This window comes from Saccopteryx leptura, chromosome 2 (genome assembly GCF_036850995.1).
Source record: "Saccopteryx leptura isolate mSacLep1 chromosome 2, mSacLep1_pri_phased_curated, whole genome shotgun sequence".
NCBI classification, from domain to species: Eukaryota; Metazoa; Chordata; class Mammalia; order Chiroptera; family Emballonuridae; genus Saccopteryx; species Saccopteryx leptura.
Window position 1 is genome coordinate 316,413,033 of NC_089504.1, and position 24,466 is coordinate 316,437,498.

General features: G+C 52.1%; 2 protein-coding genes across 3 annotated transcripts in view; one reads left to right on the top strand and one right to left on the bottom strand.

Annotated features, from left to right (window-relative positions):
* Positions 1 to 3,113, top strand: part of CLCN1 (chloride voltage-gated channel 1) — a 29,653-nt gene extending 26,540 nt beyond the window's left edge. Inside the window, exon 23 of the mRNA XM_066362928.1 lies at positions 473 to 3,113. Coding sequence (XP_066219025.1) covers positions 473 to 850 — 378 coding nt within the window. The 3' untranslated portion in view covers positions 851 to 3,113. The remainder of the gene's footprint in view (positions 1 to 472) is intronic.
* Positions 2,811 to 24,391, bottom strand: FAM131B (family with sequence similarity 131 member B). Of its 2 annotated transcripts, XM_066362927.1 has the most exons (8): positions 23,997 to 24,391; positions 22,664 to 22,754; positions 8,200 to 8,309; positions 7,813 to 7,848; positions 7,418 to 7,511; positions 6,926 to 7,123; positions 5,789 to 5,932; positions 2,811 to 5,576 (listed from the first exon to the last, which is right to left on the bottom strand). In XM_066362927.1, exons 3-8 carry the CDS (start codon positions 8,251 to 8,253, stop codon positions 5,104 to 5,106), a joined length of 999 nt encoding a protein of 332 aa, XP_066219024.1. In that variant the 5' UTR covers positions 8,254 to 8,309; positions 22,664 to 22,754; positions 23,997 to 24,391; the 3' UTR covers positions 2,811 to 5,103. The 2 variants fall into 2 exon arrangements, with proteins under 2 accessions (XP_066219024.1, XP_066219021.1); XM_066362924.1 differs by lacking the exons at positions 22,664 to 22,754; positions 23,997 to 24,391 and adding an exon at positions 10,747 to 10,981 and having other exon boundaries at positions 2,812 to 5,576.
* Positions 24,392 to 24,466: the final 75 nt, after the last annotated feature.

Sequence of the window (24,466 nt, forward strand, 5' to 3'; positions counted from 1 at the left end):
GGGTGGGCACAGGATGTGGGGGAGGGGTGGTTTTAACCTCCCTGTTTTCATCTCTTTCTCATGCAGAGATGGGGGGGGGGGGAGAACTGTCAAGTCCGGAAGGGATGTAGCTCTCTACCCTGGACGCAGCCCTTAGCGTGGGTTTGGGATTGGGGTTCAGGGCGTGAGTCATGGTTTCGTAGGGGTGTTCTGTGGGGAGGGCAACAGAAAAAGGGAAGAGATGGGATGTGGCTGAAGGGGGCCTGAAGGTCACAAGGAAGGGGTCAGAGGATGGCCTGGGTCCATGGTCTGCTGGTTGGCCCCTCTCTTTCCCCTTTTCTGTCTTTTTTTACCTCTCCAGGTGGTCTACCTTTCTGGCCACTCCCTGGCTTTCTCTTTCTGGTTCACTTTTGTGGTATCTGTCCTTCTCCTGTGTCCCTTCCTCTCACATTGCCTCTTCCCAATTCCATGCCCTCTCCCCCTCTGCTCCCAGCTGCAGAAAGCCATTGAAGGGCACACCAAGTCCGGGGTGCAGCTCCGCCCTCCCCTGGCCAGCTTCCGGAGCACGACTTCAACCCGCAAGACGCCCGGGGGGCCGCTCCCTCCCTCGGAGGCCTGGAGCCTGCCTGAGGATGGACTGGGGGCTGCCAGGTCAGAGCCAGAGGACATGGGCCCTCTCGCCCCAGAGACGCCCGAGCCTTGCCCCTCCACGTGGCCCCCTGTCTCCCTGGCTCCGGCCAATGCTGAAGCTGAGCTGGAGGAGCTGGAGCTGGCGGACAGTCCGGGGCTGGAGGAAGAGCTGGCCGACATCTTGCAGGGCCCCAGTCTGCGATCTACCGACGAGGAGGACGAGGATGAACTGATCCTTTGACCACTCCTCACTCCGGGACCGCCTCATCGGACTGCCAAGAGGCCCAGGCCCAAGGGCAGATTTGTGTGGGAGACAGTATGTCCTAACGTTGGACAGATCACGCCAATATCCTGGTCCCTCCTGGGAAGTTTAACATGTGACAGAGATAGTCTTTGAGGAGGAGTCAATTCAGGCAGAGACTCGCCTTGGTCAGTTATTTAGGCCGTTTTCCCTATTCCCAGACACTCCATGAAGGGTCCTTATATTCCCGAGTTTCCCGCTCCAGGGTAGGGGGTCCCCTGCCTCTCCTCATGCCCACAGCTCCCTCTGCCCTGTCCCAGCACCTTCCTGGCCTTGCCCTCTGTCTTCCAGTCTCCACAGGGCTGGGTGAAGGGAGGTCCGGGACATCTGTGGCCCCGCAGGTGCCATATTGGAGGAGGAGATGGGGCCACCTCAGGGCTTTGTGGACTGAAGGCCCCAGAACATACTCGCAAACCGATCCCAGCCCCTTTTCTCAGAGTCCCCTACCCCATGGTCTCCCTGCTTCTTGAAATTTGCCTGCAGACTCCATTTAGCTCCCACTATCTGTCCCCAAGCAAAGGCTATTACTAGGGCCGTGAAAGGCCAATCTTATTTCCCACTCCTTCGTCCCCGATGTAAGCAGTCAAGTGTGGACAGACTATGGGGGTGCTTCCTGGAAGGCAGAAGGTCACAGAAGGATCTGTGTGGACGGGGGCAGGCACCGTGAGCCAGACAGCCATGCTGTCCCAATGGGTGTAACTACTTCCTGCAGAAATCCTCCCATCCCACGTCACAGCTTCCTCATCCTTGTTTCCAGGTCACTTCCTAGAAAACCTCTCCCCTCTCTGGTCACTGATCTGCCCTTCCCATGGGTCAGCTCTGCCCTTGAGCTGCTCCAGCTGGAACCCCTCCCGCCATGAGCCAAGGCTCAAGGAAGCCAGGCCCTTCACGGTGTCACTCAGATACAACCCTCAGACTAGCTCTTTGTGTTCTTCTTGGGATGGAGTGTCGGGTTCCAATGTCAAGGTGGCAGACCACTGTGACGCGTCCCACCCTTGGGAAGCCAGAACCGGATCTTCCCCAAATGAGCGGCAGGGAGCCTGCCATGCGCCTGCCTCTTCTGTAAGTGGTCCCAGGGGCTCTGGGCATCCAGAAGCCCTTGTTCCCACATCCCAGGCTTTTCCCCTTCCCTCCTCCATGGCCTCTGCTTGTGTCCCCTCTCCGGAGAGACATTCTCCTCCTCTACCTCCCCCGGCCCAGTCTCCTTCATCCCCCAAATAAGACACTGAGTCAGAGGATGCCACCACATTCTGTTTAGTGCCACTGAACACGGCCCGGAGCCCTCCCCACCATTACCTCCCTGCCCTGTCCCCAGGCCAAGAGAGAGGCTGTAGCCTGGGGAGGGGGCTGCAGCGGGCGTTCACGCCCAATGCCCACTTGTATATAATCTATAGTATTTCTATATATTTATATATAATTCTCTCTGTAATATATGTCATAGAATCTCTCTTGGGCCTGGGGTGGGGATGTCACATTAAGAAAACATGCTAAGACTGGCCATAAAAACAGATATTCCCAGACCTGGAAGACGAGCATCGGTTGGATAGGTAGGGGGCAGGGAAAAAGTCATAAACACAGTCACCAAAATTCCCTCCAGAACACAAGCAGAAGGAGGGGGGGGGCAGAAGGGGAGGAATGGAATATTTGGGTTTTCCTTTAATAAAGTGAATTGAAAATAAAAGTCCACCCCTCATCCCCTTCCAAAAGAAAATCATTTAGCAAGAGCAGTTTCATTCACAATAATATAAAAACAGCCCTGCTCCAGGACTGTCGTAAATCGTGCTGCACAGCCTTGAACCCCAAAGGAAAAGCAGCCCTCCCTCACCCCCAACAGCCTCTTCCAGCACATGCCCCCCTCCCCCCCATAGGCTAGAAGCAAACCCCATGCACCGTGCCCCCCAACACCAGAGAGGCAGTTCCTCCCTCCCAAGAGTTCAAAGAGGGACCCAGGCTCAGCTCCGCAGGTCTTCTCCCTCTTCAGAGCAGGAGGGAAGCTCTTTGCAAGTGCAGACCCCCACCCCACAGCTGACTTCTGGTCTGCGCATGTGCCAGCTGCCAGCACCAGGGACTGTGGAGTCCCCACTGGTGTCTGAAACCTGCTAAATTCCTTGACAATTCAGTCATCTTTCAGACCAAAGAAAGGCTTCCTGGAGGTAGGGAGGGAGGAAAGAGCGCTGCTCTCCATCTGCCTTCCCTAACTCCCCAGGGCCCTGAGCAAAACAGAACTGGAACACATGAGCCCACTCGCTGGAGTGGATGTCCACTGCGGGCTGGGGCAAGATGGGGCAGGAAGAGGATGAGAGGAAGAGGAAGGGAGTGAGGCATCCAGAGAGCAGGTTGCACAGGGTAACAGGGGCCCCCTGGAAGGAGGGAACCATGAGCATGCAAAACCCCGAGACCTGTGGCAGGGTGAGGGCACCGGGCCACTTCCCAGAGCTCCTAAGCGGGAGGTCCTGGTGCCTCCTGATGCAGGTCACATGATCAAACACAAGCCACAGCTTTAGATGAGATAAGCAACTCTTCACCCACCTGTTTCCTCCAAGAACTGACCTCCCCCTCCCCTGAAGACATGGGACCCCGGCTTTGGTTGCACTTCAGGACCACGTTTGCATGGAATTGTGAACTTGATGGGGGTGGGGTCACAGACAAACAGAAACAGCCCATCCAAAGAAACAGACATCTGGGGGTGGGGATGGGGTAGTGTGTGCCCAGGGTCTGAGAAGGATGACAGTGCTCTCTTCCTGGCAGAGATCAGAAGCAATAGGACCCCTGTCCAAGTCGGGCTAGGTCCTGAGGCCCTACCGGAGTCTTAGCCAAGGAAAGTGGAAAGACAGGCAATGAAACTCCTAGGGTCTTTCTCCTGGGATTCTCCCTCTGCCAGGGGCCAGGGAATGGGGTCCTACTGTGTGCTCCACAAATGCCACTTCTTTGCTCCAGGGTGTTCCTGCCACCAGGATCCCTTACAGAAGAGTTGGGGCTTTGTGTGCTGCAGACTGAAGTCCCCACTGGCATGGAAACTGGGTGTGGAAGGGCAAGCCGAGTCAGGGGCGTAGGCCTCACTGTAAACTTGTCCTTGAAGGAAGGAGACTCTGATCCCGTCTCTGCAGGAGGCCTGGGACGGGAGGATGCCTGGGAGGCGCTGAAGGGGGAGAAAGGGGCTGAGAGTCCACACACTGCTCAGCAAACAAGCCACTGGGCAGGGCCTGACAGCACCAGACTCTTCCCTCCACCCCACTCAACCTGAGTCCCCAAGAAGTTATAAAAATGTAGAAAAGGCAAAGAGAATAGTGTAAACAGCTCCAGAGAATTGGGGGGGGGAGTGGATGGAGGAGGCACAGCCCTCAGGCTTCCCTGCCTGGCAGGACACCTGCATTCTGTGTCACCCGCTCCAGGTCAGGGGGGGGGGGGCTCTGGGAGCAGGGGATAGAAGAAGGCAGACAAAAGAAGTGAGAGCTGGAGCAGCCAGCCCACTGGGTCCTTCCCAGACCCTTAGGACCCACCTTTCAGTCAGGGGATATTTGAGATCCCAGAACAGGCGGCCATGTTTGTTGTTGGTCCCATCATCAGAGACACTCTGGTCTTGGGGGGGGCTTATATAAAGAATCCTGTTTGTGCCCCAGTGCACCCAGCTACCACGCCCACCTCCCCCGTGACTCCTGATCTCAGAAGGAGACGTGGTTTCTCCTACGCCCGCCGAGCCACGTCCAACAGCCCCTGAGGTCTGTTTGTCAGAGTAGGGTCAAGCTGGGACCACAGCCAGACAAAACACAGAGTCGGGAAAAGCATGAGTGACACGCAGAAAGGAGGCATTCAGACAGCCACAGTCAAGGCTCCTGGAAGACGAAATCGGGGAGTGAAAAGCTAAGAACCAGTGGATGGCCACAGGCCACTCTGTGCTCCTGTCCCCAGGATAGAAACTGGAGCTTCGTCCTCACAGACCCAGAAGCCCACAGCCAAGCCGAGCAGAGCCATCTGGTTGCCTGGGCCTCAATCCCTGGACCTGTGGTTTCTACAGCACAAGGCTGGAGAGAATCCCCTCCTGGCTCTCCGTGTCCCCGGCGAGGGCTGGCCGCCCCCGGGTTCCGCGCGGTCTTCTGCCCGGGTTTCAGCTGTACTGCTGGGGGAAGGGAGGGTATCGTTGCAGCCATGCTCCTCAGGTGGGAGTGGAAGGTAGGGCGTCGAGTGGGAAGAAGCTAGTTGTTGGCCTCGCCCTCCTCCTCATCAAAGGACTGCACGCCTGAAGATGTGACGTCAGACACCTTCCGGCTAAGAGCAGTGGACACCTCGGGGTCTTCTCGTGGGGAAAGCGACTCCAAGTCCCGGCATCCCGCATCCTCTTCCTCCTCGGGGGCCAATGGCCTCTTCTCCTGCTCTGCAGGGCCCCGCGCCAGGTCCACCCCACCGACCCCCGGAGCCCAGTCGGTGTCTCCCCCCAGCAAAGGTGGAGGCTCCTGAGCAGAGTATCCCAAAGCAGGTTGGGAAGGTCCCATTTCATGCAAGCTCGGCTGAGAGTCATCAAATGCAGGACCAAGGTAGGATCCTGTAGCCGGAGAGGCAATGAGGGACTGGTCGCTTGCTTCCCAGGCATCCGATGACCCCAGACAGTACATGCCCTGGGACACATAGGAGTGAGGCCATCCATCCATGGGGGCTTGAGTGAGGGCATCTGTAAGAGGAATCATGGAGGTCGGTGGGGGTACAGACTGTCAGAGGCAGTCACAGCGGCTCAGAGAAGGAGGGTGAGATGTTGGGGACAGAGGGGAGCAGGAAGCTGAGATGGACAGAACGTCTTAGAAGAACAGAGATGAGCAGAGGTAGCCTAGATAGCAAAGGAGGCCTCTTAGGCCTCAGGGGTTGGATTCTGGAGCCATCCCTCACCTTGACTCTCCATCAGCTCCTGGTAGTTGTCACTGTAGTTGCAGCCTAGTGGTTCCTGGGCGGAGTTGACACTCATGTCCTCACCGTCCATGGAAGACCAGGCCATGAGTGTGGCCTCAGAAATGGCAAACTGTTCCATGACACCTGGGAGAAGAAAGTACAGTAGTTAGCTCAAGATGCCTCCAAGAACCCTGAGACACATGCATGGGGGAGGGGACATCAGTGCGATGCTGTTCGGTAGAAATACAATGCAAGCCATTGATGCGATCTGAAAATTTGTCTAGTAGCCACATGAAAGTAAAGGAAACAGGTGAAATTAAATTTACTACTATAGGCTTATTTAACCTAGTATGTATAAAAGATGATCATTCCAACGTCTAATTCATATAAAAATTATTGGGATAGTTTACATTCTTTTTTTCAGAAGAAGTCTTTGAAAGCTCAGTCGCTATTTTACACTTACAGCACATCTCCACTTGGACTAGCCACATTTCAAGTTCTGAATAGCCAGAGGCTACTGTATTGGACAGCACAGCCTTTGTACATGCTCCGAAACGAGGCAAAATCATGGGGGACTTCCCAGAAGGTCAGATTTAGAATTCCCAGGGGAAGGAGTTGGGAGTCTTCTAGTGAGATATCCTAAGGGATCAAAACTTGCGACTTCAGAAATGTATACCACCCCCTCTGCCCCCAAGTCCCTTATCTTCTAGTGGTCATCACAAGTAATGAGCCCAGTGCGTGACTCCATGACTTCAGTGTGCTGATGGACAATGTGCAATGTCCAAGGCCTTTCCTTTCTTCTTCCTCAAGAAACAGGAGAACAGAGAATTTTGAAGCCCTGCCTTTTCCCCCTTGTACTGAGGGATTTGGACAGTCCCACCATGTAGAGACGCGGCATCAGGCGGACCCACAGTCCCACGTTAAGTATTCTCGACTTCTGAGATGATAGTAAAAATAAGTTTGAGCACACTTATCAGAATTAACAAGTCAAAGTACTTGAAATTAGAGCTGGCTGGGAAATTAAATCTGATGGTTATCACATGGGCAGAGCCAACCCTACCGTAGGAGGTGGGGTTGGAGGGTCAGTCTCTGGCCATCCCGAAATGTGCCTCTTGAGGGTTCGGAGGGAATCAGTACCTGCCAGGAAACGTGCCTCCTTCTCGCCATCGCTGAGGTCAGAGTAGGCATCGGTATCCCTGCGCACGGACTCGTGGCTGTGTTGCGGCTGAATGGCTGGTGCCTTCCCCCAGCCCTGCCACTCAATCATGTGAGCCACACGGCCCTGTCCCATAGCTGTGGGTTTCGTCACATGGTCCTTCATGCTTCTCGAAATCCCTGAGGAGCCAGACATCACTCACATCCTCCAGAAGATGACACAATATCCGTAACAGGTACTTCCCATTATCCCGACCCCAGTCCCAAGGGACTCCATCCCATGGTGGGCAGACTCCCCTAGGTCTCTATATATGAGGGCAGTCTGGAGGTTGGGAGAGGCTTGACAGAAAGGACAAACAGGTCGGGGGTAGGAAGATGAGGTCCTTCTCAGGCCCGAAGGAGCAGGGAGACTGAGAGCAGGAGCCTGAAAGTATCTCCTGTCCGGACGCATCCCCAGCAGGCAGGGAATCTCACCTGAGAAAGATGACTTGGCCAGGGCCCCAATGCCATAGGCGTTCGAGTTTCGCTTAAGCTTCGGAAGAATGGAAGTGGTATCTTCCATGGACAGCTAGAATGGGGAATAATGGGAGGAGGGGCAGAGGAATAAGAGGATATAGGGGTGCTCATATTGGGGTGGAAAGTTAATGGTTTCCAGGAGACAGGATCTAAGCTAGGGCAGGTGATAGGGAGAACCATTATACCCAGGAGTCCCATGGAGACAGCCTCCAATCACCCTTGAAAACTCGGGGGGTAGGGAGAGCAGGGGAGGGCTCACAGCACTCGCTGGAGTGAGGGAGCACGGTGCTACTGGAGAATAGAAGGTGGAGGAGCGAGGCTGGGCTGGGGGAGGCGAGGAAAGCTGCACTCACATTGATGCCATCCCAGGAGAAATCAGTTCGGGTTTGCTGCGAAGAGAGAGAAGAGGGAGTGGGAATCCCAGGCACCTTCAGGAATGCAAGGTAACCCTGCCCCCCTTCCTCAGAGGGCCTCTCAGACACGCGTGAAGAAGGAGGGCTTTCTGGGGATTAGAGTAAGGAATGAGGACGCCCGCTTGTATGTGGAACATTCGGCTTGCATTTTCAGCAATGTAGGAGAAACATTCTCTCAAAGTGTCAAGTCTGAGGAAATGTTTGGGACATTGACTTGGAATTTAAGAAGAGATCTCAAGGGTCGCGCAGCTGGGAGGCTTTGTTCGTGCTGGTTTTGGGGTCTTTTGGGGGCCCTTTGGAGAGGGGGCAGCTGGGCTCCAGCCTCACCTCCGTGGACGGCCGGTGGAGGCTGCCTCCGTGCAGTGAGCTGGTGCTGTCCATGTTGATCTGGTCGACATCCTTCAGGCCCTTCCAATCCACTGCAATCACCTCATTCCCTGAAGCGGCAGAGGGTTAAGAGCTCTACTTCATGCCCCCTGCGCCCCACCCAAAGGCCCCTCCTGGTCCACACACTGAGGCAGCCCCTCCAGACCCCTCCTCACCCTGCGCCACCACTCCTTCCCAGCGCCTGTTCCTTTCACATCCCTGCTCTCCCTACATTTCTGGTAGAAGAAATAAGACTGAGCCAAAATATCTAGTTTGAGCTCAACCATGACTAGCACACTCAGAAAAAGTGGTGTATGTGGCCTTACTGATTGTTATTGTTTCAATGACTGAGTCAGTGGTTGGGTTTTAACAGGAAAACTGTGTCCATCCTGTCCAGGGGAATCATTGAAAGTTCCTATGTACATGACAGCTGTGCTTCTCATTTATGATGTTTTTACAAATAAGGGCGGGACTTCTCTAGAAGTTAGCTTCTCTATGGGCAGGCTTTAACATTTGTGAGGTGGCAGGAATGTAGGGGACCCTCTGTAGGAGTTGGTGAACTTGTCTGACAGGAAGGATTTGGAGGGGATAAAGAGGCAGGAATTGGGTGTGTTTATCCTGAAACAGAGCAGAGAATGCAAAGCGTGAGCTGGGATCATTTTACCTGACTGTTGGGCAATATGCAATGGATCAAAGAGGAATGGTGGGAGGCTACGGGAGGAGAAAAGGGGACTTTTTAAAATAGGAACCAAAAGAACGGGAATTCAAGTCAAAGAGAAGACAGAAGAGGATGGGAGAGGGAGAGGTTGGAAGGCTGGGGGTGGGAGGGTAGGGAGCTGGAGGGCCAAAAAGGCTGGTCATTGCTGGGAGGTGAGCAGAGCTCCTGGGGAAGGGAGGTTGAGATGAGGGCGCCTCATGGAGGCTTAGTTGGGAGAGAGTCAAGTCAGATGGCTGTGAACCATCCGATCCTATGGCTCCTGTCTACAGATAAAGTTTTATGCTTCTGAATTTTGGTTAAGGGTCCACTCTTGAGAAGGGGTGAATTAAACAGGGCCTCAGGCCTGCGGAGGCATTCAGCATGCAACAATATAGCTGGTTAAAGCGTCTCCGGGAGGTAGGACCCCTCCCATGTGGGCCGGCTGTCACTTGGGGCTGCAGGGGAGCGGTGAGATGGGTCAGGCCAGAGGCTGTGGCTTGGGGGGAAGAGGAAAGATGGACGTCCTGGTAGACAGAGCAGGGATGGGGCAGGCGGAAGACAATCTCCGAGAAGGGAGATGGGGCGCGCCCAGTGGGAGAGAGGGGAGGGGAGGTGGCCTTTGTAGAAGAGGGAGAGCTGAGTCAGAGCCGCGGGGGGCCGAGAGGGGGAGGAAGAGAACCCGGAGAAGAGGTGAGGGCAGAGGAGGAGGGGGTAACCATAGAAATAAATCAGGTCTCAGAGAAATCAGGCTTCCGGATCGGGAGTTTGTTTGTAATAATAACACGAATGATTCTCTCAGCCTGAGGTCACTGGGGCGTGTAGGCGGGAGAAATGGGAAGTTAGAATGTGAAAAAATTGGGGGGCTTGGGGAGAGAGCTGGATTAATTTGTTGAGCCGGCCGTGAGAGCGGTGTGCAGGAGGTGGAGGACCAGGGAGCGCTAGCAGGGCGAAGGTGGAAGGGGTTAGACGAATCAGGAGGTGCCCGTCTCCCTTCCCCAGTCAAAGGTAAATAAAGGGCCGGCCCCGCCCCCGCCACCCCCCGCTGACAGGTGCTGTCCGTTCTCCGGGATCCTCCCAGGGCCGGCCCCACCCTGCTGAGGGCCGGCTCCCTACCCGTTTCAGTCCCGTTAGACCCCTGCCTTCTCCCCGCGTCCACCGGCTCTAAGCCCCCACCCCCAACAGCCGGCCCGTCCCCATTCCCTCCCAGCGTGGAACCTACTCCCTCCTCCGGGAGCATCCTGCCCCCGCCCCAGAGGGAAAATGCACTTGAACAAAGCAAACCGGGGGAGGCAGGAACGACAGGAAAAGGCAACGAAGAGGGAAGGAGATAGGGGCAAAACACCCGAGCCAGATGGAGGCGGGGGTGGAGCGGGTGCGTGCGGGAAAAGACTCGGGGCTGAGGCTGGGCAGAGCATTCTTAGAAGAGGGCTGCTCTAGAAATGGAGCTGGGGGCATGGGGGCGCTGAGGGAGGCAGAGTCGAGGCGGATGGCCTGGGGCTGGCGGGTGAGGCACTGGAGAGGAGGGAAGAGCGGCGGAGGGGAGAGAAGAGGCTGATAGATGATGGAGAGGGACCGCGCCTGGGAAAAGGCGATGGAAGGGAGGCGGAGGGAGACGGAGAGGACGCGGAGAGAGAAGGATGCGCGAGCAAGGCAGGGAGCAGAGAGGCAGGGGGAAAGTGAGGCAGCCAGGCCCCGCAGGGCGGCGCAGAGCGAGGTCCCCCCAGGGGCGCGGAGGGGGTGGGGGAGGGGGCCGAAGGACCGGACCTGGCGAGCCCAGCCTACGGCCGCGCTCGCCCCGCCGCGGTACCCACCCACGGTCCGGGAGCCGATGCAACCCATGGCGCGGGGCCTCCGGGGCCGAACCCTCGCCGACGCGGGGCGGGCGCGGGGGGAGCACCGGGAGCCGCGCCGCCGCCCCAGCCTCTCTGCAGCGCCGCGGCTGTCTCCGCTCGGCTCCGCTCCCCCCGCCCCTCTCCATCCCTCCCCGCGGCAGCCGCCGTCGCCGCCGCCGCCGCCGCCGCCGCTGCCGCCTGACTCCCCCGCCCGGGCGCAGCTCGCGACCGGGGAGGGGGCGGCCCCGGGATTGGCTGCGCCGGGCACCTCCCCCAGTCCCGGGGACGCCGCCGCGCTCCCCTCGCACCTCGCGCGCTCCCTCGGGGGCCGGGCAGTCGCGGGCCTCACACCGCTCGCTCCACCTACCCTTCCCCAGCCCCACTTGGGGCTCCTCTCGGTCCCGGCTGGGCTCGCGCCCGGGGGCCGGTGGAGTTCCGGAAGATGTTCGCCTAGGGTCCCAAGAACCCGGTAAAGTGGGGTGGGGGTGCGAATAAAGCCTGGATGGAGGGCCTTGGCCGCCAAATTCCGCAAACGCTTGTTTTTCTTCCTGAGGTGGCGTGATTGGATACAGTTTAGGATGCTCTGCGTGTCCTGCGAACGGTTTGTCCACCCAAACAGATCGCTAAGTCTTTGCAAGTGGATCGTGGATTAGACTTCCCCGGGCTCGGTACTCGCTGGAAATACGGGGCTGGGTGTGGGGATGGATATATGGTGGGGATAATCTAACTCCAGGCCTGACTGGGGATGGGGGAGCAGAAAGAAACTAATTCGTCCCCACCCGGTATGAAATAAAAATGTCAGGACCCGAGACTGGCTAAAAGACATAGTTTGAAATTCAGTTTAATTTTTCTGAGCCGTGGTCTTCTCTGATAAATGAAAGCATGGATGTCAGGAAGCAGTCAAGATCTGGAGAGGGATGATTGCCCTCTGGCTAGTGGGGAGGGTGAGGTAGGTACCAAAGGCCTTCAGGGTAAGAGATAGAGATCTAAGTGGCTGGGGTCAAGGGGGGCAGATGGTTACAGCAAGGAAGACGTGGAGTCTAGAAAAGTCATTTGAGAAAGCGCAAGGAGGCTTGCCTAAGCAGTATCCAGAAAACCCGAAGTGTGAGAAGGCAGAGTTTTAGGACCAATGACCTAAGCCAGCTCTATTTGCTCGCCACTTGCCTCCATGTCCCTCCTGAGGTTGAACAGGGAGTAGTAGGGCATTGGGCTAAGGAGACCAGGTCTTACTGGATGCAAAGTTTAATTAGATTATGGGTGATAACCATTACATTCGGTGGAACCTCACATGAGACACACATGGGGGATGATGCTAATAATCTAATTGCAGATCTAGGAGATGGGGTTATGGAAAGACAATTGATTTTTGGTCTCTCTGCATGAAAAAATTAGCCAAATCTACAGCTATAAAACCATGAAAGGGAAGACAGAATAGTCCCTTGTAGGTCTGCTTAGATTTTAATTGTCCAGTATAATTTGTGGTAGGATCTGATAACTTCTTTTGACAGTGGAGAGAATTAGAAAGTATTTCCCCCATATTTACTATTGTTGGTTATACAAAGGAAGTATCAGGATCCTGTCCTGAAATGTACTGTCTAGCTGCAAAGGAAAGAAAATGGAAAGACGATAAAAAGAAGAGCAGAAACAACCTCCATCATCACTACAGCAGCGGCACCCAAACCCTTTTGGTTGGAGCAGAGAGAGCAGTGCCAGGGGAATTTTCAGGCCTGGTGTAATGGGCCAAGTGGCCAGTTCTGCTCCCTCCTGGCCTTACCACTTGATATTGCTCTGCTTGGGGTGGGGGGGGGCTCTGATTCCACTGTTCCCCACCTTTACTCTGGCCCAAACATGGATATAAATCCCCTCCTACAGTCCCCTTAGCACAGCTGCCTAAGGTTGGATTTATCCAAATATTTTCTTTTTCTTAAGTGAGGAGTGGGGAGGCAGAGAGAAAGACTTTGACATGTGCCTGAGGAAAGAATCCTATTGGCAAGGCCCCTATGGGGCTATAATCTGCCCATCTGGGGCCGTTGCTCCATTGCTCAGCAACCAAGCTATTTTAGCAAATGAGGTAAGGCCATGGAGCCATCCTCACCCAGAGTAAGCTTGCTCCAACCGAGCCAGGGCTTCAGGAGGGGAAGAGAGAGAGAGAAGGGAGAGGGGGAAGGGTGGAGAAGCAGATGGGTGTTTCTCCTGTGTGCCCTGACAGGGAATAGAACCCGGTACATCCACACGCTGGGCTGATGATGCTCTACTGCTGAGCCAACCAGCCAGGACCCCAAATGATTTAAATCAAGGTCAACACAAAGGATTCCAGATCTTGAAGACTCAGTCCCATCCCACGTTGTGTCTTAAAGGTATTCTTTTTGCACCAGAGGAAAGTAAAATATCAGAGGCACGACCTTGGCCAGCTTCCTTCCCGTTTCTTGTTCAGGATCCTCTTACTTCTCACCATTTGGTGACATTCTCCCAGTCTCTTTGCTGTCTTCTGAGGCAAGGTCAAAGATTCCAGTTCAGATATGAACATGAACAACCCTTCCAGAGGACAGTTTGACAGTACTGATGAAAAAAAATCTTTAAAATACCCATGGATGTTGTTGTGACTAAGTTGTACCACAGCTGTTACATTTATGGAAATATTCTAACGAAATAAAAATAACATGGACAAAGATTTCATCTACAGCATCCACCAGAGCACTATTTACATAAGGTAGATTGCACACCGGCTACATGTTCAAACCTGGGGAGTAATTAAACAAATTATGATATATGTCTATAACAGAATTCTACCAAGCCGTTCATTATTTTACAACTGTATTTGTTGACAGAATTTTTTCATGATACATTGTGATATCATTTAAAAAGCAGGTGTTAATATAAGAATTATAGTGCAGGGATTTTTGTTTAAAGATCACACAGTCACACACACCTTCTTCCAGCAGAGAGGAGGATGAAGCAGATGCCAGTAGGTTGCACATCTGGTGTCAGGAAGATGGGATTCCTGTCTGATGGTATCTATTTTTGAGAAGTAGGAGGTAAGGTCATTTAAAAGTCTGGGAGTAGGGAAGATAGAGAATAAAATAATAATAAATTACATGCTAATATCATGCTAGAGTTGACAAAGTTTTCAGTCTCTTATTACAACAACCAGCCAATAAGGAAGTCATTGTCTTTGCCTTGCAATTGTGACAACCTGGGTTTGAGGCCCATTAACTTTCCTTTCTCCCAAATTAGCCATCTGGGAACAGAGGCAGCTAGAGCTTCAACTCGGCCCCTCCAAAGAAAATTCATCTTGGATGCCATAGGAAAAAGTTTTATTTTGTCCATTTGTTTTTTTGGGTTTTTTTTAGAGTTACTTGGTTCAGGGCATTTTATTTGATACTTTCACTCCTGCCTTTCTTTTAAAGTGACGTCATAAGCTGAAGAGAGGGACGAATCTGTCTACATTCCTACACTGTGAAATGGAAAAGCGATGATCTTTCCTCATGGTGACTGGCAGCCCTGCTCTAGGTCTTGGGTGCTATCCTAAAGTACTGAGGACAGCAGTGTCTCGGTTCCTACTTGTCAAAGTCTGTGCATTGCATCAGATCTCTGTGTCTCCGGGTGACAGGGAGATGACTCAGGCTGCTCCCAAGTTTAGTGAGATGTGGGGCACCTCACAGGAGGCACTATTTGCTTAAGGCACCAGAAGTGGGTTTGCTGATCCTGGGGTCCCCTGGGGAAACAGCTGGAGGCACTCCTGGAATGGCATGGTGGTCTAGGTGGAAATCAGAACAATCTGACAACAAGCAGTGATGGAGGTCTGGATTCCTACAATGGGCTCATTCCTTAATAGTAAACAAGAAAACACAGAATGGAGCTTGGGGCTTATGTTGCTGACACTGGGAGCAGACTTAGCGAAGTCATGGATGGGCTGTGGTGTTGGTAGTGAGTAAATTGTATTTCCACAGAGTAGGAAGTGCCACAGAAGCTGTGCTGGTGGTCCATGTAGTTCTCTTCCTCACGTGGCTTCCCACCTCCAGCCCTCCCACCTTCCGGTGCATTCCCCAAGTGATCAATAGAAGAGGCTCCTAGCCATTGTGCTGAGTCAGGGCCTTTCCTGGGCGGAGCCATCTGCTGAGGAAGAAAGGACATCTCAGGACCGCGAGTTATAAAGGAAGACCTGTGCCATAACAGAATTCCTCTGGTTCCAGCGCCAGTGGTGGGACCAATCTCTGATCTGTTGGACTCTCTGGAAGATAAAACCTTCTAGACCAACATAGGTCAATGCTCATTAGACTTTTAGATGAAGTTCGAAACCTTTGCAAAATATTAGGGGTCTAAGGTGAGCTCCACGCACTGTGCGATGAGATATGGAAGCGTGACAGTGTGGGCCGTGGTGGTGACCTCTCCCCCACCCCACGTGTGTGGTGTGGTCCTCGGATACACATGGACAAGGTCAGCATCACTGAGTTCATATTTGTCAGGATCCTGTGGCTCCATTCAACGGAGAAGAGTACCCAAATAATGTTTCCGTGGTGGTCCTGGCTGCTTGGTTAAAGCATCATCCCAATATGCAAAGGTTGCCAGGTTTGATCCTTGGTCAGGGCACATACAGGAACAGATCGATGTGTGTCTCTCTCTCTCTCTCACCCTTCTCTCTCTAAAGTCAATAAATTAAAATTTTTTTTAAATGTTTCTGTGGTGACTCTAATAGAATCTATTATTTAGATTATTGAAGGAATGCATTTGCCCCATCTGGTCTTTGAAAAGCAGGTCTGTAAACAAGCCTAGAAGGGAACCACTTCAGATTTGGGGGTTACATCCAAACATCTGATGCAGAAAACCAAGCCGGGGGTTCTGGACTATTGGGATTCCACATCCTTCTCGGAGAGGGGGAAGATTGGGTCTAGGGGGCCTGGAACAATTCCTATTTAGGTCCCAAAGGATATTCAGGGCCTCAGGGTGCCATCATCACGTCCAGGTCACAGGCAGCGGCAGACCAGGCAAGATGCCAGGACCAAGGCAACCATGAGTAAGAGGCCAGGTAAGCAATAAAAATGGAGTTCATCAACCCCAGAGACCAAGAGCAGATGGGATCGTCAGAGGTCAAGTGACTATTCAGCATTCACAAATCCCAGAGCTACTGGTGGAGAAAGGGAAGAATCAAATTGGTAACATCAGGCAGTCACTTCTTCCAGCCTCAATGACCCTTCCTGTCAATTTTATACTCTCCAGGAGGACCAATGAGAACCTGAACTTGGAAGGCTTGTTCCTGAGCATCACAGGTAGCTGCCTAACTAGTATTTGTGAACTCGGGTTTGAGGAGTGGCTGACGTCATATCATGTTTCTGGAGCCTTTTTATCTCCCCTGTTAGGACTTTCCAAACCCCACCTTTATGCCCAGTTCCCCCAGGAGGGATATTCTGCTTTGTGTTTGCAAGGCATCCTCCCCTGGTCCTGCCTCCGAATCACAGCCCGCAGGCTGATGCTCTGTTACTGCCCCCCAGACTTCTCTGTCCCCAGGTGATCGCTGACAGCTTACCTCTCATATTTCTGAATGTACCTCCATTCTGGCTTCCCCATCTCTGTGTCATCCCTAACCTCTGGCTATTCTGCAACCTCCACTTGGATTCCTCTTGCAAACATCTTCTTGAAGGAGGCTTTGTTTTTGCTGTGAAGTCTAACTGCCTGGGACCTCTTCTCCTTTCCTGCAACTGGTCCTGATCCTAACTGGTGTTCGAAGCATACTGGGTGGGTAGAGCTCCAGGTCTCAGCCCTCGCCAGTCTGCTGTCTTTAAGTAAGCCGACCAAGTCCGGAGTGGGCAGTAGTGGCATCTTCCTGACAAGGGAAGGGCAGAGGCTATACAGGGCACTGAGTACAGATCATCGAGCATTAGAACTGGAGGAAAGCTTGGAAGTGCTTTCACAGACAAAGAACATTTGTCTCTCAGATTTTTACAGTCACACAGAAGTGACTGAATGCAACCGAAAATCAGGACTTCTAACTCTTTTAGCATTCTTTTCCCTGCCCTAGGATGCCTCCCTAAATCCATGTCGGATTATTTTTCTAATTTTTATTATAATACTAAATACTGTTGAAATAGGCTCATTGGTTCCCGTACTCCTTTTGCTCATGTAGATGGATCAACTTGTTTTAGAAAAAATGAGGCCAAAAGGCCCTGGCAAGTTAGATCAGTCAGTTAAGAGCATCACCCATAGAGGACAAGTTTACAGGTTCAGTGCTGGGTCAGGGCACACACGGGAAGCAACCACAGAATGTACGACTGAGTGCAACAACAAATGGATGCTTCCCTTCCCCCTCCCCTCTCCCTTCCTCTCTGTGTCTCTCTAAAAATCAATAGAAATTAAGCCTTGGCTGGGTAGCTCATTTGGTTGAAGCATCATTCTGGAGCAAGAGGTTGCCAGTTTGATTCCCCGGTCAGGGCACATGCAAGAACAGCTTGATGTTCTGGTCTCTCACTCTGTTCCTGCCTCTCTCAAAAAAAAAAAAGAAAAAAAAAAAGAAAGAGGCAAAACACACACACACACACACACATTGCTCTAAGCAGGTACATTGCATGTTAAGTGTTCTTACTGCAATAAAAGTAAAAAGAAAAAAACAACAACACTGTTCTAACTTAGGCATTCCACAGGTAACTGTTCACTTGTTCTTTGTGTTCAAGAATGGGCGTGTAATGCTAATCCTTGTGTGTATGTCCAGGTCAATCTTTGGTTAAGGTATTTTCACAGTGATAAGCTGGCAGGGGACAAAGATTTCCTTTTTCTGGGTGGTGGTGAGCCAGCCACTTGAGGGCTGTTGGCTCACTAAGTCACTCATGACTGTTCTGCCCGCGGGCAGAGGACCCACCCAGATGGCAAAGCCCAAAGAGACTGGAAACTTTGAACTTCAGGTGGTGTGTACCTGCTGTTTTCAAGTAATAAAACCCATTAGAAAAATGTTTAAATGCAGACAAACAAAAATTCAGATATATATTGATACAATAAGATAGCTATTTTATTACTGATGGTGGAAAGCTGTGTTGAGGGAGGGGGTACAAGCAATTTCTGCATTCTCGGATGGGGGATGGGATTAGCCACTGGTTCTTTCGAAATACTGATTACATGTTGAAATTATAATATTTTGGCTTGACCAGGTGGTGGCACAGTGGATAGAGCAGGGGTCAGGAACCTATGGCTCGCGAGCCAGATGTGGCTCTTTTGATGGCTGCATCTGGCTCACAGACAAATTTTTAATAAAAATAATAATGTTAAAAATATAAAACATTGGCCCTGGCCGGTTGGCTCAGTGGTAGAGCGTCAGCCTGGCGTGCGGGGGACCCGGGTTCGATTCCCAGCCAGGGCACATAGGAGAAGCGCCCATTTGCTTCTCCACTCCCCCCCCTCCTTCCTCTCTGTCTCTCTCTTCCCCTCCCGCAGCCAAGGCTCTATTGGAGCAAAGATGGCCCGGGCGCTGGGGATGGCTCCTCGGCCTCTGCCCCAGGCGCTAGAGTGGCTCTGGTCGCAGCAGAGCGACTCCCCGGAGGGGCAGAGCATCGCCCCCTGGTGGGCGTGCCGGGTGGATCCCGATTGGGTGCATGCGGGAGTCTGTCTGACTGTCTCTCCCCGTTTCCAGCTTCAGAAAAATACAAAAAAAAAATAATAAATAAAATAAATATAAAACATTCTCATGTATTACAATCCGTTCATTTCCTACCGCTCATGTTCATGGTTGCGGGTGGCTGGAGCCAATCACAGCTGTTCTCCGGGATAACACCAAATTTTTATTGGATAATGCGTAAGGTACACGGGTCGTTGTATGGCTCTCACGGAATTACATTTTAAAATATGTGGCATTTATGGCTCTCTCAGCCAAAAAGGTTCCCGACTCCTGGGATACAGCATCGGCCTGGGATGCAGAGGACCCAGGTTTAAAACCCCGAGGTCACAGGCTTGAGCACAGGCTCACCAGTTTGAATGCAAGGTCACTGGCTTGAGCATGGGATCATAGACATTACCCCATGGTCACTGATTTGAGCCCAAAGGTCACTGGTTTGAAGCCCAAGGTTGCTGGCTTGAGCCCAAGGTCGCTGGCTTGAGCAAGAGGTCACTGGGTTGTCTTAAGCCCCCTGGTCAAGGCACGTATGAGAAAACAATCAATAAACAACTAAGGCGCTGCAATAAAGAATTGATGCTTCTCATCTCCCTTCCTGTCTGTCCCTATCTGTCCCTCTCTCTGTCTCTGTCTCTCTCGCTAATAATATTTTGGATATTGTAGGTTGTAACGGATACAGTTTTTCATTTGTTTGTGATTAATATTTATGTTCCTTTGTAGACTCCCTAAGATCATAGACCCTCCATAAGGGCTGGGATCATGCCTGGTTTTGCTCAATATTATATCCCTAGCACCAAAGTGTCCTGCACATAGTAGGTGCTCAGTAAATGCATAGTGACTGAATAAATGATGCAAACTGATTCAAAAGCCCTTAAGCTTTCTTTACGGAACAGCAGGCTTCCCTTGATCTAGTATGAGATTTCAATGCTTCTGGAAGTCGGCTGTGCTCAGTGAAGATGCACAAGGCCCCAGCTGAGTGGCAGGCATGCTGCTGGGCCCCCTGCATGGTGTTCTCACTGAGCACACCATAAGGACTTTGCTGGAACCGGGTAGGTTGCGCTGTGTCATTAATGTCTTCCCACTTGGGCACAAAGGCCTGTCTTCCAGCTTGCTTGAGCATGTTGAAAATCCTAAGTAGGAAAACACGTGCTCTTCTGGGTGGATCCCTATGCCTCTTTCTGAGACCGGCACCCATTTGCCACATTCATCACATCTCTGGGTGGTAGTAGGGGCTGCCTGCGGAGTTCTGAGAGTCTGCTCAGGGGCACCCACTTCCTGTGTCAGGTGACAATGGTGGCTGTCTTCACAGTAAGCCCACCTTATTAAAGGGACTGGAGGTGGCTGGAGCCACTAGGGAAACATAAGTACTTCTCATTTCAAGCCTGAGGTTATCTATTGATCTTCAACACCCCCCCCTCCCCCGGACTCCTTGACATGTTTACTTCTAGTATCTTAGCTATTTTCAGTAACAAACATGGAGCTTCTGGGCCAGGCTCTGATTTTGGCTTCCCCTGGGTTCAGGGAGAAGGAAGGCAAAAGGGAGCAGATGCTTCACTGGCAGCTACCTCGGTGCCAGCAACCTGCCTGTGCTGCTGTCGGTGCCCTGGGTCTCTTCCTGTCTGCCCTCCCCCATGCAGGGCTGCTGACTCTCCGTGCTCTGACCATCTGCCTTGTTCTGCCTCCCACGGTCACCGCACACTGCTGCCTTGCTGACACTTGCAGTGCCTTTGGGTGCCCATCTGGCTCAGACCTTGGGAGGGACGGACGGACCCTTGCCTTCTACTGCTTCTCTGAGCCCAGCTCCCTAGACAACCCTATGCTATCTCTGCTCACTGCTGCCTGGACCTAGTGGGGTAATAATAACAAGGTCTAAATGGCAAGAAGGCCACCCAGCTATCATAATTAGTGTAGCCACACAGAGCCAGCACTACTTACTGGGTGGGTGAAACGTTTTTTTCTAATATTAACACTTAATTATACTAAAATATCGACTTTAGGGTTTTTTGACTCTTGAAGGCATATTATATCCAGAGTGCCTAAAATATAGAAGTTATTGGTAAATACTGGTTGAACTGAGGCTGAGGAATGGGAAGAGAAAGGTGCAGAGAGGATGATGTTCAAATGTCAGCCTATCTGGAAGGAAGGAGGGAAGGAGACCGTTTCTGGGTGTCAGTCCACGCCTTCCATTGGGATTGGGGGATGACCCCCGGAACTGAGCATGAAGCTACTCTCTTTTGGTTTTGCCACAAAGATTCCTGGGTCTCACTGGGTGCTTCACTCCTCCCCCCCTTCCCACTCAACCTCTCCACTGTGTCTGCAGCCCCACCAGTGAGCGAGTCTTTTGTCCTGTCAAGCAATGCAAGTGGGACTAAGAGGGGAGTAAATTCGGGAAAAAGTGGCAAAGGAAACACTCTGATATCAGGAAACAAAAATGGCAGCTTGTCATTTTTTTCTTTCTTATCCTTCTTTTAAAATTATAAAATTTATATGTGTCCACGGGGGGGAAAAAAGCAGTTATAAAAGCTTTCTGCCTTCCCCCCATTCTGTACCCTAACACCAACCACTTTTAACAATACTTGGGAAAGCCTTCTGTTCTATTATACAAAAGTCTCTTTCTCACTCCCCTTCGATCTCTGTCTCTATATTCCAGGTCAATGCTTGATTCACTGAGCCACCACAGGTCAGGCCTCTGTCTCTATAGAAACACATATATCCAGAGACAGACAGACCAGACAGAGTTCAATGCTGCCATGTGATGGAAAGAGAAAATTGTGACCCCAGGACTTCAAGTGTGGGATGGACTTGTAGGGTGACCTGAAGAGGTTGTTGATATTCCAGGCCAGGACTCCTAAAGGAAAGACAGGACTTCAGGGATATAAGTGGGGCGCAGGGGTGTCTTCAAAGAATAAAATATTTTCATTACAAAATAATTTTTTTAAAGATTTTTTTAATTCATTTTTAGAGAGGAGAGGGAGAGACAAGAGAGAGAGAGAGAAAGGAGAGAGAGAAGGGGGGGAGGAGCTGGAAGCATCAACTCCCATATGTGCCTTGACCAGGCAAGCTCAGGGTTTCGAGCCGGCGACCTCAGCATTTCCAGGTCGACATTTTATCCACTGCGCCACCACAGGTCAGGCACAAAATAATTTTTATTTTTGCAGTTTCAGAGGTGAAAAATGCAATAGCTAGTTGGCCTCAGTTTCCTGAATTGAAAAACGGGATCATAATGTAATTCCTTACTGGTTTGTTGTGAGGATTAAATGGGGGCTATAAGTTTTAAAGTGTTTAGTATTGTGCCTAGCGCCATGCACTGAGCTTTATCAAAGTGGGTGCCATTATTATTATTGTGGATGTTGTTGTTGTTACGGGGTTGCTGTTCTTGCTGTTGTTAAGTGCTTAGCATAGTACCTGGGGCAAAACTGACCCTGCACCCATCTGCAGCTAGCATACATAAAGAACTTAATGGTAGCATCTCTCCTTATTTCAGAACTATTATTTTTTGGCCACTGCCCTTGTTCCTTCTTCTTTATTTTGCCTTGGCTGATTCTAACTGCTTACTTTAAGTTGTGTGACATTGAAGAACACTTTCTGGTACCTGGTGGACATAAATTCTCAGAGGTGTGTAGGAACGTTTTAGGTAGCAGAAGTTCCAGCCCATTTTTTAACTTCTCATCTTTTGCTTGGCCCCAAGCTATTGGAAATGAATGGCTGGGAGCACCTCTGTACTCACTACCTTTTATGCATGCTACCTGAGATCAATTAGAATTGCTTACTTAAGAAAAATACCTAAGATTCATTAGGGCCACTCCTGTTCACCACGTGCATTTTAACAATGTTGACCCTGAAGTTGCACTAGAGACATGCTGGCCTTGGGAACCTGTCCTCCTGGGATGCCTGGTGTGATTCTATTTGTATTTAGAATGGCTGGCGGGAAATTCTTAGCGTTCACATTCTGCATCCCAAATGCTTTTAGTGGTCAGTAAAACTAAGCATGCCTATGCACTCTTCTGGTCTTGATTTATATATAAATAGGTTCAGCTGCCTAACAATTAAACATACTATATTGTGCATATGCGCATTCCTTAAGGAGACATTTAGACTGTAAATAGCTTTTCCTCTTGTGACGTTATCTGGAAACCATCTTTCTAACTTTTGCCCCCCCCCCCAAATGGGTATATTTTGAAGGACTGGCAATGAGATTTTTTGGTCTGTAAAGCCCAAGACACAGTTTCCAACATACACAGGAAACCCAGTATCACATTTCTAGCTGATCTTCACAGGGACAGGCCCAGGACCAGCTCATACCTGTCAGAGAAGTTCTGCACGGAGTGGTTTATATCATGCATGGCCACACATGCCGATGGTGGTGTGAGACACTCGTGACAAAGACAACCAGCTGCCAGAGAAAAGAAAGATCAGTGGGATCTAAGAAGGAGATCAAGATGTAGTATCAGGCACAATTAAGTATTTAATAAAGCTGAAGGAAGGAGCAGGCGTTGCATACCCTCCAGGCCCATGAGAGATCAGCTTGGCATCTCAGAAGGGGACACATAGAATAAGGGCCTTAGGTTAACCCGTCAGAGTTTCCATTCTGGGCAGAACTGAGGTTTTAATAACAATAACAACAAGTATTATATAACACTTCATATATTAAATTTCACTTATTTCTCCATATAATGCAATAAGGCAAGTGGATTAAATATCAGTACTCTTTTACACACAGAGTAAATGAGGTGGAGAGGATGAAGAGACTTACCAGAGTCTCTGCACGGACTCCAGCGTTGCTCCACCTGACACCTAGGTGCAGGAGAGTGAGCTCTGACATTAGAGCCCTCAAGTCACCCAGTTCTAACCTAGCCCTTGGGGCTAACCGGGTGTGGTCCTGGGCCTCCCTCTTAAGCTCCCAGCCTGTTTCCTCCTGGTAAATGGCAGTGCTGGGTCTGGATAATCTCTAGAGCGCGGCCCAGATGCTCGCTGACCGTAGGCTGTAGCCGTTTGAAGGGCCAGGACCTGGGAACAGAGTAGGGCGTGCGCAAAGGAACTGCCTTAGATGGCAGAGCAGAGGCAGCGCCCGAGGGTGATATACTGGATGTACTGGCCGAAAGGCCACATGACTCCATAGTTTGTAAGCAGTGAGTGAGCAAGAATTCAAAGAAAGGATTTGGTTAGTTTCCACGTTCAGATCTGTCCCTTTTCGCGTAGCCTGGGGCTGAGTCCAAGGCAAAGGAATCCAGTTAGACCAGTGGGGGGCTCCACCGAGCGCAGGCTCCGAATCCCCCGAGGGTCGTCCCGCCGCCTATAGGCTCCTTGAGGGGTCACTGTGGGCAGTGAAGAACTGTCTTACTTGTCCGCGCCCACGCTATTCCTCTCTGGCCCCAAGTCAGCCGGCCGCCCCCGGGAGCCCCCCGCCCCCTTCCATTCCCTGGCTCCGCCGTCCCTCCCTCTTCCTCTAGTAAAGCTTAAAAGATCCGCAGGCGGGGACGCGGGTGATGCGAATTCCTAGAAGTCTGAAGGGGCTGCCCAGGATTTGAAGTTAGGATCCCCTAAGGACCCCTGAGGTTCGTCCTCACACCCCACACGCCCCATCCAGGTCACCAAAGGGCCCAGGGAGGCGTAGGCAGGAAGAACGCCCACTCACCATCCCGGTCCACCCTGGAGCTCGTTGCCATTCCGGGCCGACCCGGAGTGGATATGGAGCCCGAGGCAGGCAGCTGGGTGGGGAGGTGGAGGAGCAGCTGGAGGTGGCTGGGGCAGGTAACAGCAGGCCCAGAGAGCAGGGGGCTGGGCCGGGGCGGAGTCGCAAAGAGGCGGCTTCGGCACCCCGGGGGCACCCATCGGACCCCCGCTGGCATGTCCTGGAGCGGGGACGGAGCGTCAGATCGCGGGCACCGCGGGTCGGGCGTGGGGGTGGGGGGGAGCAAGTCAGGAAATGACATCAGACGCCTGTGCTCGGGGAGGGGTGGTCCGCGGCTGGCCGGGGCAGCGGGGGCGGGGGCGGGAGGACCGTGGCGCAGCCTCCGGCCCCGGGGCAGGACCTGGGCCCCTTCCTGGGGGAGTTTCCTGCCGCGTCCGCCCTCCCCGCCTCTCCCCGCCCCCTCTCCGGGCCGC

What these genes read in the sequence shown, in the direction of transcription:
- FAM131B (XM_066362924.1), bottom strand. Translation starts at nt 10,774, where the DNA reads ATGGGTTGCATCGGCTCCCGGACCGTGG. An exon ending in CATCGGCTCCCGGACCGTGG is followed by an intron (nt 8,310 to 10,746) that starts GTGGGTACCGCG and finishes CTGCCGCTTCAG; the next exon opens with GGAATGAGGTGATTGCAGTG. An exon ending in GGAGCTGATGGAGAGTCAAG is followed by an intron (nt 5,577 to 5,788) that starts GTGAGGGATGGC and finishes TTCCTCTTACAG; the next exon opens with ATGCCCTCACTCAAGCCCCC.